This window comes from Equus quagga, chromosome 2, assembly GCF_021613505.1.
Source record: "Equus quagga isolate Etosha38 chromosome 2, UCLA_HA_Equagga_1.0, whole genome shotgun sequence".
Taxonomy (NCBI): domain Eukaryota; kingdom Metazoa; phylum Chordata; class Mammalia; order Perissodactyla; family Equidae; genus Equus; species Equus quagga.
Window position 1 is genome coordinate 85,681,059 of NC_060268.1, and position 17,744 is coordinate 85,698,802.

Genomic DNA, 17,744 nt, shown 5'->3' on the forward strand with positions numbered 1-17,744 from the left:
CTGAGTTAGAGAAGGCATTCAAATTTCTATATTCATCAAAGTCTGCTGAAATGCTAAAATAGTTAAACAGCACTAACTTAAAAAAAATTCTTCTAATTTGAAATTGTTAGCATATCAAAGCCAAAAAGCCCACCCGTTTTCTTCTGGGCAGTAAATAAGTGACAAGAAAATAAAGATAACTTCAGTATATAATTCAACGTGTTACCTCCTTCAAGCTGAACTAGTTGAATAATTCACTTAATTTATATTTTTATTAGTGAAAACATATTTCAAATTTATAAACAACAGTAAAAATCATAAAGTTGTTACAATGAGGATTTCATAAATGTTAATGGTAATGAAAAAAAATAGTAAAGTCATTTAAAGAATCTGACCACAGCATCCCCTGAACATGTACCATACCATTCCCCAACGAAACTGAAATATATGGCATAATTAATAGGTTTTGATTCTAAAAGTAAAATCAAAAATCCCAGTTGAATAACTGGTTTTCTATGCAATTATAACACTAACCTGGAATATAGAAAAATTAACCCCTTACCACAATATTGTGACCTACTTCAGTGTTATTAATGGAAGAATTTAAAAAGAATCTGATTAAATTGATCATCCAAATCATGATTTAACAATCTGGTGATTGAATTTAAATGAAACTCTTCCTAGAAATATAAGCTTTGTCTCATAATTATGTTTGCCTGTCTGATCTTATTGAAATACCAAAGTTTTGTAAAAGTCACTGAATTGATAGGAATTTGTTTCCTTTAGTTTTTGACCCTTTTTTTTAAGAGAATGCAAATGAAGTTCCCGCAGATAAGTGTGCACAAGTGTGTATATGTATATAAGTGCACACATGCACACACGTGAAATAGGAGGAAATTCAAATGCTCTGGCAGTCAAAGGGAGAAATCCATTCATCCATTTCTTAGGAATATTAGTATGCATTTTTGTCTATGGTAGGACTAGGCAATGGTGTAGAGAGAAAGATACAGAAAGAGAGAGAGACACACACTTAAGCAAAAAGACGCAAAGTTACGCTTTTAATTTCTTTGCCAGGAGATGGAAAAAGGAAAACTCATCCAATAGGGCTTTTAATGACTTCAAATGTCCGAGAAAGTTATTTGTATAGAGGTCAACCCTAAATCTAATGGGAACACTGGGTACAATCAATATTGCCTTAATTTAAATTCTTATAAATGACATTCTCTCCATCCAAGCTAACCACAAAAATAACTCCTAACCAAATTTTCCAAGGGCACTGAATGCACTTAAAAAGAAGAAAAAAAGACCAAAAAAACCCCCAGGAAGGCGCCCAGCCCCGGTCTCACCTCTGGCTCTTCCAGGGCATCCTCCCCGAGGGGAGTTTTCTGGAGCAGATCAAAGATGCCATTGCTGGAAGCGCTCCTGTCCTCGGCGGGAGAGGCGTAGGTCTCCTCGGAATCCGTTTCCACCACGTGGAGGTGGCCTGCTTCTTCCTGGCTCCAATCCAATTCCTCTTCAGACTGTTTCAAGGAGCCACCGCTAGTCTTGGGACAGATGCCTGCAGTTGACAGGCTGCTGGGCACTGAGGTATAGGACGACTGGGGCCCGGAGTACGGCCGACCCTCCGGGGCCAAGGCCTCAGCCTCCAAGAGGTCAGGGACGGAGATGCTGAGGCGGCGATCCAGGTCATGCCTTGCCCTTACGTCGAGGGGTTTGTTTGCGTTCTTTTTCACCTTCTTCTTGCTCAAGTTGATTAGCAAAGGCCTGGTCCGCTGTTTTAATGAGCCCCAGACAGACGGTTTGTCCAGATCCATGGCCGCATGAAGGAACCAAGAAGTCACTCCCGAAAAGAGTGTGTCTGTACTAAAGACAACTGCAGTGACTCCTAGAAAACAGAAAAAAGGGAGAGAGAACATGAAACTTCTCTGGTGGTAGGGCACTTCACAGTGAACAAGATTGAAACATTGGATTGGTAATGTCTACAAATGTTGGGGAAATCATCTTCAAGGAACTGAATTTTTAAGATTTTTATCACAGTAGTTATAGAAAAGTTAAACCAATGAACGAAAATATGAGGTTGACACAAAAAAATGCTTCACAGGAAGACCGCTTTCGGTGCCTGGCTTATTTCACTCAGCATAATGTCCTCAAGCTTCGTCTATGTTGTTGCAAATGGCAGGATTTCCTTCTTCTGATGGCTACATAATATTCCATTATATATGTACCACATTTTCTTTAGCCATTCACCCTTCAACAGTCACTTAGGTTGTTTCTATATCTTGGCGACAGTGAAGAATGTTGCAATGAACAAGGGAGTGAAGAAATCTCTTCAAAATGTGGATCTCACATCCTCTGGATGTGTCCAGACATGAGATTGCTGGTTCTCACATGGCAGTTCTAGCTTTAAGATTTTGAGGAAACTCCAAACTGACTTCCATAATGACTATAGCAATTTACATTCCCACCAGCAGTGTACAAGGGTTACCTATAATCCACATCCTCATTAACACGTTACGTCTTGTCTGTTTTATAACAACCACGTGTATTTGAAATTATAGATCTTATGTGTTCTTACCACACACATAAAAACATAACAACTATGTGAGGTGATGGATGTGTTAATTAGCTTGTGGAGGTAATCATTTTACAATGTATACGTATATTAAATCATCATGTTGTACACCTTAAATGCATATAATTTTTATTTTTCAATTATACCTCAATAAAGTGTGGGCAAAAATTTATAAAAAGAAAAAAAAAGACTATTTTCTTATTTCCTCTCCAGAGAAACCAGAGCTGGAGACATTTATTAGAACAATAATAGCATCTTTCAGCAGTATGATCAAGGGGGTGCTTTTGTATGTCTCTAAGCCAAGGGTAGGCAGTTTCTGTATGAGGCCAATTAGCAAATATTTTAGACTTTGTGAACTGGATGGTGTATCACGATTACTCAACTCTGCTGTTGTGGCACCAAAGGAGACACAGACAACACCCAAACAAAAGAGTGTGACCATATTCCAATAAGACTTTATTTACAAAAATGGGCAACAGACAGAAGTTTGCCAATGCTTGCTTTAAACTTACCATCTTCCTTTCCAGAGTTAAGGGTGCATTTTGAAGGACAAACACAGGCTTACATCAACTAGAATTCCGTCTAATATCCTTAAAATTTATATTAAAATAAAGGTACCTAGAGAGAAAATCATTTATAAAAGTGAGAGGTCTGCCCATATCCCAATGTACCAGGTCAGAAGAACTGACAAAACATCTGGTAAAGCAAAACGTAGGAAAAGCAAGTTTCCAAGCTTCCACTTGAGACTGTAAGATTGAGACGAAGCATCTCCCACAAACTGCTGGGGGTGACTGACAGGAATATCTCACAAATAAAAATGTAATAACAGAGTAATGATAAATGCAGTGCAGAGAAAGAGGTAATTTGAGACACAAAGGTTGTACTCTCTAGGGAAAAATCAAAATCAAATCTGGAGAAATAACCCTGAGTCAAGTGCCTCATAATGAATCCTTCCAATACGACAAAGAACAGTGCTGTCAGGTCACTCTGACCTGGCCTGTACTTACTTTGCCACATTTGCTGAGGAAAAAAGAGGCCATGAGTCACAACAAACATGTTTTCTAAAATCAAGGACTCCAAGCATTTGTACCCAGCCCTATCTTACTCCAGGACAGGACAGTCATTGGGAAGTCAATGCCTTTTGAAGGTCAGGACTATGTGACTCCACAACCCTTGCCTGATGACCACCAGCATCTGAGGATGAACTATTCTCAGTTCCTATGATGAATTCAAGTATCTTTAGTAGGCAATACAGAGATGAAGTCCCTGAGTTCTCCTGACAGTCTCCATGGTTTGGAATTCTGCTTTGCTATGTCCTACTTAGATGTACAATCAGGGGCAACCCATCACACTATGCCTCAATTTTATTACCTATCCAATACGGACTATATTACCCAGTTTACAGACAAAATGAGATAAAGTGTAAGGCACAGTATTGATACAGAGGAAGTATTCAGTCAAGAAAAGCTACTTTTTATTATTGATATGGTTGTCATAATCCCCAATTTTGATATCTTAGTCAAGTTTCTTAAGAGCTCTGAATTTCATTATTACTTCCATTTTACAGATGAATTTAACATAACTACCTCACAGGGCTCTTGTGAGGATTGAATGAATTAGTCCATCTGAAGTTCTTAGAATAGCGTTCAGCACAGCATAAAATTTTAATACAACGTTAGCTAGTTGTTAAATTATTATCATTTCACTTATTTCATATTGGTTCATTCTGGCTTTAAATTTTAAAATATTTTACAACTTTTTGCTCCTTTTAAAAATGTTATTCTAAATAAAAACTTGTATTTCACATTAGCAACACATAAATGCATTATTTAATTCACATCTTATAGCTTAACTTGTAAATATGCTAAAAAGAATTGTTTCTATAATCTTTTAGAAATATTTCGAGTCAACTAGCATTTAATGACATTTTATATAAATATCTATTAGGTCTAGTTGGTTGATGGTTCAGTTCTACACTCTTGCTGATTTTCTGTCTACTACTTGTATTAGCTAGAGGGGTGTTGGATTTTTTAACTATAATTGTGAATTTGCCTAGTTCTCCTTTCAGTTCTGTCAGTTTTTGTTTCTTTATTTTGAAATCTGTTGTTATTTGTATACATGTTTACAACTGTTACACCTTCTCACTGTTTAAATCCAATCTGACAATCTCTAGCTTTTAGTTGGTTTGTTTAGACCATTTACATTTAATGTAATAAATGATATGTTTGTATTTAGGTCTGCCATTTTATTTTTTTCTTATTTGTTTCCCCTTCCCTGCATTTTTAGGGGTTATTTGAACGTTTTTGAGTGTTTCATGTTAATTTATCAATGGTGATTTTGACTATGTCTCTTTGTATAAGATTTTAGTGGTTGCTATAGGAGTTACAACAGGCATAGTTAACCTCTAACACTCTACTTAGAACTAATAATTTAGCACTTCATTTGGAATAGGGAAAACATATCACATGCATTTGTTTTCCATTGCTGCCCTAACAAAAACCCACAAACCTAGTTGCTTAACAAGATATATTTATTATCTTTCAGTTCAGAAGGTCAGAAGTCCAAGACACATCTGATCAGGCTGAAATCAAGGTGTTGACAAGGCTGCACTATTTCCTGGAGGTTCTAGAGGATAATATCTTTCTTGGTCATTCCAGACCAAGAGATTCCCATTTTCTTGCTGGCTGTCAGCTGAGGGCCTTTTGCAACTTCTAGAGGCTGCCCACATTTCTTGGCCCTCTTCTTCATCTTTAAAGCCAACAGCAGCCAGGAAAGTCCTTCTCAACACTGCATTTTTCTGATCCATTCTTCTGCCTTTCCTCTTCCACTTTTAAGGACTCATGTGATTTGGCTTAGCCAACCAGAATAATACAGGATATTCTCACTATCTCAAGGTCTACAGTCTTAATCCCATCTGCAAAGTCCTTTTCGCCATTTAATGTAACATATTCTCAGGGTCTAGGGATGAGGATATAGATATCTGCAGGGAACAGGGAGAAGATTATTCTGCCTACCAAACCACCATACAGGTCCCTTCATTCTCTCCCTTTATAAGTTGTCTTATATACTACATCTAAATACACTGAAAATTCCCATCAGACAATGTTTTACTTTATTTCAATCAGGAAACATATTTTAAATAATTCAAGAGGAGAAGAAGAGTCTATTATATTTACCATTTCCTCTATTATTGATATTCTAAATTTCCTTCTGGTATCATGTTCCACCTGTCTAAGGAATTTCCTTAACTAGTTATTTTATAGTAGGTCTGCTGACTCCAGATTCTCTTGGTTTTCCCTCATCTCAAAAGGTCTTCAGCACTTTAAAAATAGTGTGCCATTTCCTTCTGGCCTCCATGGTTTCTGATAAGAAATCTTAGTCATTTGAATCACTGTTCTCCTATAGATAAGGTGTCACTTTTCTCTGACTGCTTTCAAGATTTTGCCTTTGCCCTTAGTTTGCAGCATTTATGATATGCCTGTGTGTATATTTCTTTGGGTTTATCTTGTTTGGAGGTAGCTTAGCTTCTTGAATCTGTAGGTTTGTGTCTTTTGCCAAACTTAGAAAGCTTGCAACCATTATTTATTGGAATACTTCTTTAGCCACATTCTTTTTCTCCTTTCCTTCTTGGACTCCAGTGATACAAACATTGTGCCTTTTGTTATTGTCCAACAGACCCAGGGTCTCTGTTCAATATAGTTTCAATCTTTTTCCTCTCCTTTGTTCACAGTGGATAACTTCTACTGATTTATTTTCAGGTCTACTGATTTATTTTCAGGTCTATTGATTTATTTTCAGGTTTACTGATTCCTCGGTTATCTCCATTCTGTTATTAAATCAATAGAGTGAGATATTTTTTGTCTTTTTTTTTCTCGAAGGGGGAGGGTGAGGTGGAAAGGTTACTGTATTTTTCAGTTCTAGAATTTCCATTTGATTCTACTTCCTATCTCCTATTTCTTTACTGATACTCTCTATCATAACTTTCACTTCAGGATTCACGATTATTCATTTGTGTCATTTTGTAATAGCTGCTTTATAGTTCCATTGTCATCTGTTGATTGTCTTTTTCCATGTGATTTGAGATTTTTTGTAGTTCTTCATATGCCAACATAAATTGTATCCTGAACAACTTGTTCTTACAAAATCCTATGCCTTATTTAAATCTATGGAGAATGTTATTATCGTTTTACCAGGCACTTGAATTTGTAAGCTTCCAGTCATAAATCCCAACCCACGGTCTGTGGGCTATGGTTCCAATGTAAGTTCTGTTTTCAAATGCTATAAAGGGCCATTCAGATTTGCCCTGGGTGCACACCACGTGGAGGTCAGTCTGGGACTTGGGTGGATTTCTATTCATTAACTCCATTCTCAAAGTTGTTGGTATGCTAATAAGGGGCAGATCCATGCATGTGCAGGTTGTGATGAGTTCAGGAATTCACAATGTTTTGGGGCGATTTCCCAAGCTCCTCCTTCTCAGTTGTCTACCCTGATCTTTCCTGGTACACTGGAACCCCCTTTTCAGTCCTCCAATCAGAAATAATCCACTTCTATGATGGTACCAGAGTAATGAGAGGATTGAGAGAGTTTAAAAAAAAAAAGAAACAGAAAGAAAGAAAGTAATGGTTTAACCCTGCCACAAAGAACTACAGATTCACCAAATAGAAAAAAGTTTCCCCTAATTCAATGTTTTGGCTCCTGCTGTTTCCCAAAGCCAGATGCTTTTGCTGCTACTGCCTTTGCTACAAGATTGCCAGGGAGCTTGGGCATAACAAAACAGAGAAAAAGGAGACAAAAAGATAGGGGATTTCTCCCTTTTCTCTGAGCTTTAGGGCTTCCTTCTTCTGTTCCTTGAGCCAGAACTAGATGGTGTATCTTGGATCTCTGACAGTGTCCAATATTGACTTCTAGATTTTGGGCGGCATTGAATTCAGGCAGGGGGATAAGCAAAGGGGAAAAAAATGGTAAATTTGCCTCCGTTTCAGTGGTATTTCAATTCTGATGTTCTTCTCTAATCTACATGCTGATATCAACTTTTCAGAGATGTCGACTAGCCTTACCAGGCATTCTATCCAGGTTTCATATTGTGTTCGATGGGGAAAAAAAAGGTTAGAGTAGTTTTATTCCATTTTACCCAGGAGTGGAGCTCTTTTAAAACCTTTGCAAAAGCATTCTGACCATAATTTCCACAAGTGTGCAAGTCATACAAAATCAGGTATACAGAACTATACACAAACATATAAACACAAAAATATGTGCCCAGAAAAAAAAGAGCTCTTAACGGTGTGCGTAAAGCTAATAATACACTGTTGGACTGTGGTCTCTGCGATGCTTGAAAATGCCATCCCTCCAATCAACGGTGTGTTCTTCAGAATAAAGGAAACTTAAAGAAATAATAAAACCAAGGAACAGTTAGCTTTCAAGAAAAGGCTGGTGAGATAAATCCAACTCTCTGAGTGTTAAAATATAGTCAGTTTTCCTCATCTCAAAGGATATTTAAAAACAAACATATTTGCTCCATATTCTACCATAGGTTCATATGTTATTGTTATAAACATCCAAAGGGCTACAAGCTAAATTGTAACCCACGTTCTGCAAATCCTCAGCACTAGAAGCAGAATCTCTTCAAAAAGCAAGATACCCAGGGCTACCCTACCTTCTAAACCTGAGCTTTCATTTATTGAACAAAAATAAGCATTCTGTTTCTTCAAACCATTAAAGGCAGGACAAGGTCTTTATAGGAAATGGCCCAAGCCAAGGAGCTTAATGGAAGTTTCATTTATTATGGTTTTAACCCAGACATCCTCCCCAGCTGGCTGCTAGCAATTGGCCAAATGGAAAAAGGACAACAAACCTTTTAAATGCCAGCCCAAAAGTTTCTGATTGAATCTGAACCACAACCACTATCTGAATAAGAAACACAAGGAAGGAAGGAGGCCAGAATGATGACAACGTAAGTTATTACTCTGCATATTAGAGTTCTTCAGTGACACGGACTCAAATTGTGCTTCTCAAAGTTCTCTTTGAGTGAAAATGTGATGAAAAGTGTTTGTTTTCACAATGCACATATCAATTCAAATGACACAGCAGCAAGTAGTTAAAACTAGTCAGAATGTGTCATTACTGAGATATCTTTTTAGTTAACCATCATTTCTCATCAGTAGGAAGAAAATTTCATATCACATCCTGTAAAAATGGGGCAAAAGAAGAAAAATCTAAACTAAAATCAATAAAAGTGAAAATCTGATGATACATACTTAGCTTATGGGGAAAGATAAAGGCAAATGAAATTCTACAGAAGGATTATTCAGCATTCTGACAGAACTGCGATAAGAATCTGTACACCTGAGAATATTGAATAGTGCTTGTAGCAGAAACAACGTATTTTCCTATCTAAAGGAGGTTATCCTTAATGGAAAGATCTCTCATCAGTTCCATATAAGGAACGGACAATTTCTCTGCTTTTAAAATAAATTTGGCTTTTTTCCTTCTAAAATACAGCTTCCCAATCTATCATTCAACTTGTTACTAAGTTTGCAATCCAACTGAGAAAGGAGAGATCATTCCATATGGTAAATACACTATTAAAAAATATATCATGGGGACAGACACCTCCTCCAAAATTAAGATCACCCTCAAGGATTGGATGCATTTTTCAATCCCACTACATATGTTCTTGGAAAGAAACAAAATGTATTAATAGAGAAGTGGTTCCTGTCTCTTTTAGTTAATGCCATCCTCTGCCCCACTACTAGTCTATTAAGAATCTCATCCATAGACAGAGGTCCCAGAATTGCTGACCTTTTTATCAATCACTCCTAATTCATACTCTGTGCTTGGAGAGGACTGGAGGAAAGGGGAGAGGGGGCTAGTGTTTCTGAAGCACTCAGAGACTTGTACTTTTTCTTCAATCCATCTCTCACAGGATGTCCACATTACTGTCTTGCCCTAAAATGGCCACAATAGGTCTTACAAGAGGTATACATAATTTTTAAATGAACCCTGACTGAGTTAATATTCCATTCTACAAAAAAATAAAGATATTGTGCAGAAAAGCATCATCAAGAGGTTTGACATTGCTATCTTTTAAAAGGCCTGCTTGCAAGGTTAGGCCTTGGCTGGTATCTGGGAACTTGCATTTTGGAAGGTTTCCCATCAACCTAACTGACAACAGTGGCTTATTGTGTATGCAAACAATTTGGTTTATGCTGAAAACCTGCTTTCCTCCTAAGATTCTGGAATTTTAATACAAGCTAGGCAGAGAGCACCCATGTGACCAGCTCCCAGTCAAAACCCAATACAAAAATCTCCCTAGTTAGTTTCCCTGGGAGACAACATTTCCCAAGTGTTGTCACAACTCCTTGCTTGAGGAATCAAGCATGTCCTATGCGACTCTACTGGAAGAAAACTCTAGACGCTTCAGCCTGCTTTCCTCCAGACTGCCCCTATGCACTTTTCTCTTGGCTGATTTTATTTTGTATTCTTTCCTGTAGTAATTATAGCTACGAGTATGACAAAATACTGAGTCCTGTGGATCCTCCCAGACAGTCACCAAACCTAGGGGTGGTCTTAGGGACTCCGACCTGGAAATGTTAATTAGCATTTCGATGCTTTAGCGTAAGTTGTCAAAATGGACAGATTTGGAAAAAAATATTCTAAGTTATTCTGATTAATTCCTTATCAAGAGTAACTGAAAGAAAACAAACCAGATTTTTTAATAAAAAAAAAAAAAGAAAAATCTCATTATAGCAATAAAATTTTTAAAATACAAGCAAGACAAGACAGGCAGCTCAACTTGAAAAATAAATTGATGGGTCTGAAACAGAGGTGAAAGAAAATGAGATGAGAAACAGTCAATCAAATCTGTGGCATTCTTTGGGCCATGCTTAACTGCGAGCAGCATCTGCCCATCTAGAAACACTTAAGAAGTACCAGAAACCCAACAGTCTAGAAGGAATAACCCAACTTTCTGGGGGAAGGTGATGCCCTGGCAGCAAAAGCCAAGCCAGCCTGGTATTGGACACCCTACAGGACATCTCAGTGTTACCAGGGAACACAGACACCGTGTGGGCATTTATCCTTCCCAAGGATCTCTACCATCTCTCTTTAATCAAACTATCTCCGTCTATAATTCTGGCAGGGATGGATGGCTGAAAGAACCATTCCATAATTTTGGAATTTATCCATGAAAAGTGGGGGAGTGCGAGGGGAAGAGGATACAATGAGGACCAGGTACTCATCATTTCTGGCAGCTTTCTAACTCCCTATAGCCAGCACAAGAGTATGAACCCTGACTCTCAGAGATCATAAAGCAAATTTCTTCAGCACCCCAGTTTTTACTTTAATTGCACCTACAGAAAGTTAAGTCAACTTATAAAGCTAAGAAGTAGCTCACCACAGTGTCAAGCACCATAGGCTTCCTTTCTCATTTTATGTCTCCTATTTTATTGCCATATTCTTTCCTACGATCCAGTGAGATTATATCCATTAAAGGGCTTTCCAAACATTAAACAAATACTAAATAAGTGGGTTTCAACATTATATCTCCTACTCTAAATGAAGTCTTTTCTAATCTTTTCTGATTTTTCTTGATATAAATTGTTTACTTTTGGGGCGGGGTGGGCGGTGAGGAAGATTGGCCCTGAGCCAACATCTGTTGCCAATATTCCTCTTTTTGCTTGAGGAAGATTGTCACTGAGCTAATATCTATGCCACTCTTCCACTATTTTATATGTGGGACACCGCCACAACATGGCTTGATGAGCAGTGTGTACGCCCATGCCCAGGATCCAAACCCACAAACCCTAAGCCACTGAAGCGGGGAATGTGAACTTAACCTCTACCCCACCAGGCCAGCCCCTAAATCATTCACTTTACGGATTGATTTTTTTTATTGATTGATTATTGATTTCACCCCGACATTTTCCATATACCTCAGTTCATACTCATTTTCCGCTCTCTGGACTCCTATTAGCTCCTCTCAAACCTTCTCAGCCTTGGTTATGTATTCCACATCCACTCTTGTTGCTTCTGTTTTACACTTAATTTTCTTCAGGTACTTTTAAAACAAATTTTTAGCCATACGAATATGTATAGAAAATTATGTAACACACAGGTACTGGTGACATACCGTATGAAACAAAAACTTAACTACAATTACACTTCCTTCTTTCAGATGACTTCCCCATCATGTCCTGCCAGAAGCAAGAACTATTCTAAAATTGCATTTATTATATCCATGTATTTTGTTAGATGTTATATAGCAATATAAAAACACAGTGCTATTTTTCATAATTATAAACTTTACTTATTATAAGCTTTATCTAAGTGCTATATTACCCCATGCTTTTCAATCAACATTTCCTTCAAGAATTTTATCCACAATAATAAATGTAGCTTTATTAAAGTTATTTTAACAGTTGTATAATATTCCATTGTCAGAAAGTGCTATAATTCATTACTTAATTTCCCTGCATATGGATACTTAAGATGCTTACCCTATTTTACTATTACAAAAAGAGATAAACAGAGTTTTAAAGAAGATTCTTAGCCTTGTCTTCTGGTGCATATGTCAGTTTCTCCTGGAGTTTTTCAATCAGCCAGGGACTGTCCCACTAGAAGTGATTTGAAATATTTGAAGAAGTTTTGGTAATTTTAATGACCATATAGGGGACGTAACTCATGTGTGGTGGGTGTGAATCAGGGATATGAAACCCCAGAAGAGAGATTTGTCTTGCCCAAATGACCAATAGTGTCCCATCGAGAAACGCCACATCTCAGAGTTGTATGTATCCTAAACTTGACTAGGTAGGCATTTGCCAAATTGTTCTCTAAAGTAGGTATATTAATTAATGCATCCAATATCAGCCAATGAGTTCCTATTGTGCAACATCTTTGCCGGCACCTAGTATGACAAGATTTTTTAATATTCACCAATCTGAAATTGTGAAAGGGGACACATTATACTATTAGAATGATAGCTTTGGGTTTTTTTTCTCATTTATTTAAAACAGCACTTTAAAAATTCTAGTAATAAGGTCTTTTTAGTAATTTCTGTTGCAAATCTCTTCACCTAATATCTTTCTTTTTACTTTATATGATAAGATTTTCATTTATAAAAATTTATTGACTTGAATTTATCAATACTTTTTTTTACATGTTGTGTTTTGTATGGAGCATGTATGTGGTGGGTATTGGTTTAAAAATCCTCAAGGTTGGGGGGCTGGCCCCGTGGCCGAGTGGTTAAGTACGCACGCTCCGCTACAGGTGGCCCAGTGTTTCGTTGGTTCGAATCCTGGGCGCGGACAAAGCACTGCTCATCAAGCCACGCTGAGGCAGCGTCCCACATGCCACAACTAGAAGGACCCACAACTAAGAATATACAACTATGTACCGGGGGACTTTGGGGAGAAAAAGGAAAAAATAAAATCTTTAAAAAAAAAAAAAAAGTTTAAAAAAAAAAAATCCTCAAGGTTGGGACCAGACTGGTGGCGTAGTGGTTAAATTCTCATGTTCTGCTTCAGCAGCCCAGGGTTCACAGGTTCAGATCCTGGGCACAGACCTACACACCGTATATTCTCAGTTTGGACCAATGTGTAATGCCATGTATCCACCTTTACAGTATCATATCGAATAGTCTCACTGCCCTAAAAATCGCCTGTGCTCCATCTAGTCATTCCTCCCTCCCTTCCTCCTGAACTTCCGGCAACTACTGATCCTTTCACTGTCTCTACAGTTTTGCCTTTTCCAGAATGTCATATAAACAAATATTACTTAACCTTTTCAGACTTGCTTCTTTCCCTTAGTAATATGCATTTAAGTTTCCTCTATGCCTTTTCATGGCTTGATAGATACTCATTCATTTTTACTGCTGAATAATATTCCATTGTATAGATGCCCCATGGTTTGTTTATCCAGTCACCTGCTGAAGGACATCTTGGTTAATCCAATTTTTGGCAATTATGAATAAAGCCCCTGTAAATATCCATGCTCAGGTTTTTTGTGCAGACATTAGTTTTCAACTCACTTGGGTAAATAGCAAGGAGCAAGATCACTGAATCACATGGTATCTGTAACTGTAAATAGTCTTTAATAATCATCAATTATATTTTTTACATTTTCATAAGTATCATTAATTCCTAGTTACCTCATAGTTTTATGGTTATTGATATTTTTATTATGTTTTCATTGTGAGTTTCTAGTGTATAGAAAAACAATTGACTTTTATACATGGATTCTAATTCCAACCATCTTGTTGAGGTCATTTATTGACTCTAATAACTTATCTATAAATTATAATTAATTCTGGTTTTCCATGTAGACCACTAAATTATTTCCAAATGATGAAAATTCTGTTTCATCTTTTCTAAAATAACTATTTCTTTTTCCTTTCTTCACTGACCAGGACTTCCAATTCAATATGTAACAATATATTGAAATATGCTTTAACTCTCATTTTTCTGATCAGTCTTGCAAAGGGATTATCAGTTTATTAATGTTTGCTAAAGCTAACTTTTCTGTTGTTGATTTTATGTACTGATTTCTGTTCTTATTTTCACTCTTTCCTGCTCTCTATATCCTTTGTGTTTGATGTACTATTCTTTTTGTAAATTCTTGACACGAAAAATTAAATACTAATTTTCTGGCATTTAATGCTATAAACTTTCCTCTAAGCACTGAGCTAGCTGCATATCGCAAGTTTTGATATGTCACATTTTCATTACCATTCAATTCAAAGTATTTCCCAATTTCCATTCTAAGTTCTTCTATGACACATAGGTTCTTTTAGAGATATAATGCTTAATTTCTAAAAAAAAATATATATATATGATTGTCGATATATATCTTATATATTGTCCTATATATATAGGATTGTCTAGTTATCTTTATGTTATTGACTTCTAGCTTAAGTCCCATGGATTAAATCAGAAAGAAAATCCATGTTTTCTTTCCTCTGCAGCTGGAGCTTTCTTTATGGCCCAGCTTCCGGTCAATTCTGCAGTTCTTGGTTTCTATATATGTCAATTAGTTGAAGCCGCTAGACTGTGTGGTTTAGAGCTATGTTCTTCTGATTCTTTTGTCTTCTTTTTCTATTAGTAAGGAAAAGAGGACAAGTAATGAGAAATAGTAATGAGGTTGAATTGACGGGACTCAGTAAAGGGGATGAGAGAGAGGAGACAGCAGGATTGAGTCCAGCCCAATTAAAGAGTACTAGGGCCATTCACTCAGAAGTCCAGATTTTGAAGGCATATTCTGAGCTCAATCTTGGCTTGTGTTTGAGAAGCTCAGCTGGAGAAGCCAAGTTGCCTCTGGGTACACGATTGTGGAGCTGAGAAAGGTCAGGTTTAGAGAAAGACTTTGGAGAGACTGGCATTCAGATGACAATTGGAGGCAGGGCAATGGATGAGGCTGCCAAGAAGAATACAAAAGGGAAAGATGGAGGAGCCTTAAGGAACTCCAGCACTTAACAGTCTGTTAGAGCAGGATAAACTTGCCAAGGAGACTAAAAAGATAGAGCCAGAGAGGGGGAAAATTGTGGTACCATCGCATGACAAATAGAACCCAAAACAGAGAAGACAGCGGAAGGGTGTTTGGCAGAGGAAGTGGTCAAGAGCATCAAGCGCTGCTTGCAGATGAGTTAACATCAGTCCTGAAAGCATCCACGTGGTGCAATAGAGATTATGGTAATCTTGGAATGACTTGTTTTGGTGGTATGAGGCAAAAGAAAACCTGACAGAATTAGGTTCAGAAGGGAGTGGGAAAGGAAGAAATGGAGGCAACAAATTAGAGGACTTTCAGAATACTGGGCTGAAGGAGAAGACGGGTATGGGTCAAGTTAAGGATACTCAATCACAGTTAGAGGTGAATAGATGTAATACTCATGCTAAAGGCACAGGCTTCTCTGGCTACAGAGATCAATCAATAATTACTTGTTGACCGAACTGCTCCCCACCACTTACCAACACACTCACTCACACACACACACACACACACACACACACGTTCTTGATTCCCTTATTAGAACACTGTCTGCCACGTAGCTACAGGCCCAAGTTTTGAAAATCTTTGAAAAGTACTGTCCAATAAACAGTTTCATAGCCTCATCAATACACACCAAGTGTAAGAGAAGGCAATTCCACTTCTTCACATAAGCTTAGTGGTCCCATATTAAACCACACACACAGTTCTCTTAACCAGGTCTTACAACAGAAAACAACTGACAAACCTCAAATGTCCTGCCCAACATTTGGTCACCTTTAAAGCTTTCCTTGTTACAAATTACCTGCAGAAACAGAACACCTGAAGTATCTTTAGGATTTTTTACTGGGAGAAGGATAGCATGAAAGGAAGATGCTAATTTCTACTAAAAATCTTATCCCACCTGAGTAAAGTGCATAGTGCAGAAAGCGACTAAATGTGATTGAAAGGTTAGCCTAGAGACAAACACTAATTTAGAACAAAGGAAACCTTATACATATCTTCCTATGCCATTTCTGGTGTGAAACAGCAGATTTAGCAAATTGTGTATATCTGGAAGCCACCAAATCAATACGAATTTTCAGAATACAAAGCAAAATCTTTCGGAGAAATGGTTGTACCTGTCAAAAGCAAGGATGAAATTTTACATGCAAATATCTATCTTTTAAATAAGTATCTCACATAGTTTATCATCTCCCTACTTCTAAAACATCAAGCCAATAGTTTCTTTCATAACATAATCTTTCACAGCATTTCCCCAGCCCATGCCCATATCAACAGAAGCCGCAAATACCTATTGTCTAGCCAAACAGCAATTACACCACCTCTGAGCAGACAGGAAAACTCAATAATTCTAACATGCTATGGATAATTTTATTGATGACCTCTAGAGATTTGCAACCAATTTCAAAATACATATGCAAAGATAATCACACCATTATACCCTTAAGGCAATTTCATCTAAAAATAAAAGTATCATGCTTTCCTCAAATAAGAGTGATGGAAGAATCCCAGAGTTGGATGAGTATAGAGCAGAGAAGAGGCTGCTGAGAGGAAGGCGGGCTGCAAAGATGCAGGCTGCCATTTTTATATCATGCATCAGAGAAGACCCCTTCAGATGAGGTGAGCAGAGAATGGAAGAAAATGAGGGAGGGAGCCAAGTCGATATATGTAGAGGGAGTGCCTTCCACGCAGAAGAAAGAACAAGTACAGAAGGTCCAGAGGGAGGCACATCCTTGGGGAGATGGAGAAACAGTAAGGAGGCCAGTGTGACTAGAGCAGAGACAGGAAAGAGAGTTTCAGGAGATGAGTTTAGCGGGAAGCAGCCGGTCAGATCAGGCAAGTTCTCATAGGCCACTGTGAGGACCCTGGGTTTCACACTGAGTAGGTTGGGAAGCCACTCTGAGTAGGGTACTAAGCCACTGGAGCCAAAGTACGCCAATGACTCTTTACTAGTCCCCACTATGTATCTGGTCCTGTGTTCACTGCTTCACATACATCATCAGCAATGCTCAAAATAATCTTATACAATATGTATTTTTACTCCAACTTTACAGATGAGGGAAGTGCAACTGGTTCACATTCACAGTGCTGGAAATTGAAATCCAGGTCTACCTAGCTCAGCATTGCTCCATGGGGGGCATTAGTGGCATTTGGGGCAGGACAATTTTTTGTTGTATGGGACTGTGCTATGCATTGTAGGATGGCGGTTATCAACACCAGCCCCACCTTCTATTTGCCAACAATGTGCCTTGTCACGGTGACAAAAACATCGTACACATTTTCAAAAGTCCCAAACAGGTATACTTCTGCCACTAGCTGAAACCACCAGTACAGCCCCTGTCCAGTCTGCCACTTTGCTCTGCCTCCCTTGCGTTATCCTGCTAGCAGAAAGCAGGCAATAGGAACAAAATTTATAAGAAAGCTGGATGGATGAGTGAAACACTCTAAAGTTGGGCTATTTTTTCCATTGAAACCATTTGTTTTTGACGTCTCCCCTTCTTTCCAACTCTGAAACAACAAATCACTTTTAAATATCTGAATTAGAACACAATTGTCCAGGTCAGAGAATAACGTAATACTCTTCAGGTTGAGAGTTGAACCTTGAGAATCCTTGCAGTAACAAAACAACTGCCTGTGGACTGGGGAATATAATGGGATCTGTGGAAAAATACTAAGGTGAGAAGATATTCTTCAGAACTTTAGGTGTATTAAAATA

General features: G+C 37.8%; 1 protein-coding gene across 4 annotated transcripts in view; it reads right to left on the bottom strand.

Moving 5' to 3' along the window:
* The window catches only part of MCTP2 (multiple C2 and transmembrane domain containing 2), a 228,022-nt gene that overhangs the window by 179,958 nt on the left and 30,320 nt on the right, over positions 1 to 17,744 (bottom strand). For 2 of the 4 annotated variants that reach the window (XM_046653662.1, XM_046653663.1), the window contains exon 2: positions 1,326 to 1,864. In XM_046653662.1, the coding sequence (XP_046509618.1) occupies positions 1,326 to 1,793 (468 nt within the window). In that variant the 5' untranslated portion in view covers positions 1,794 to 1,864. Of the gene's footprint in view, positions 1 to 1,325; positions 1,865 to 3,063; positions 3,121 to 17,744 lie in introns of those variants that run through there. The other 2 variants (XM_046653664.1, XM_046653661.1) reach the window with 2 other exon arrangements.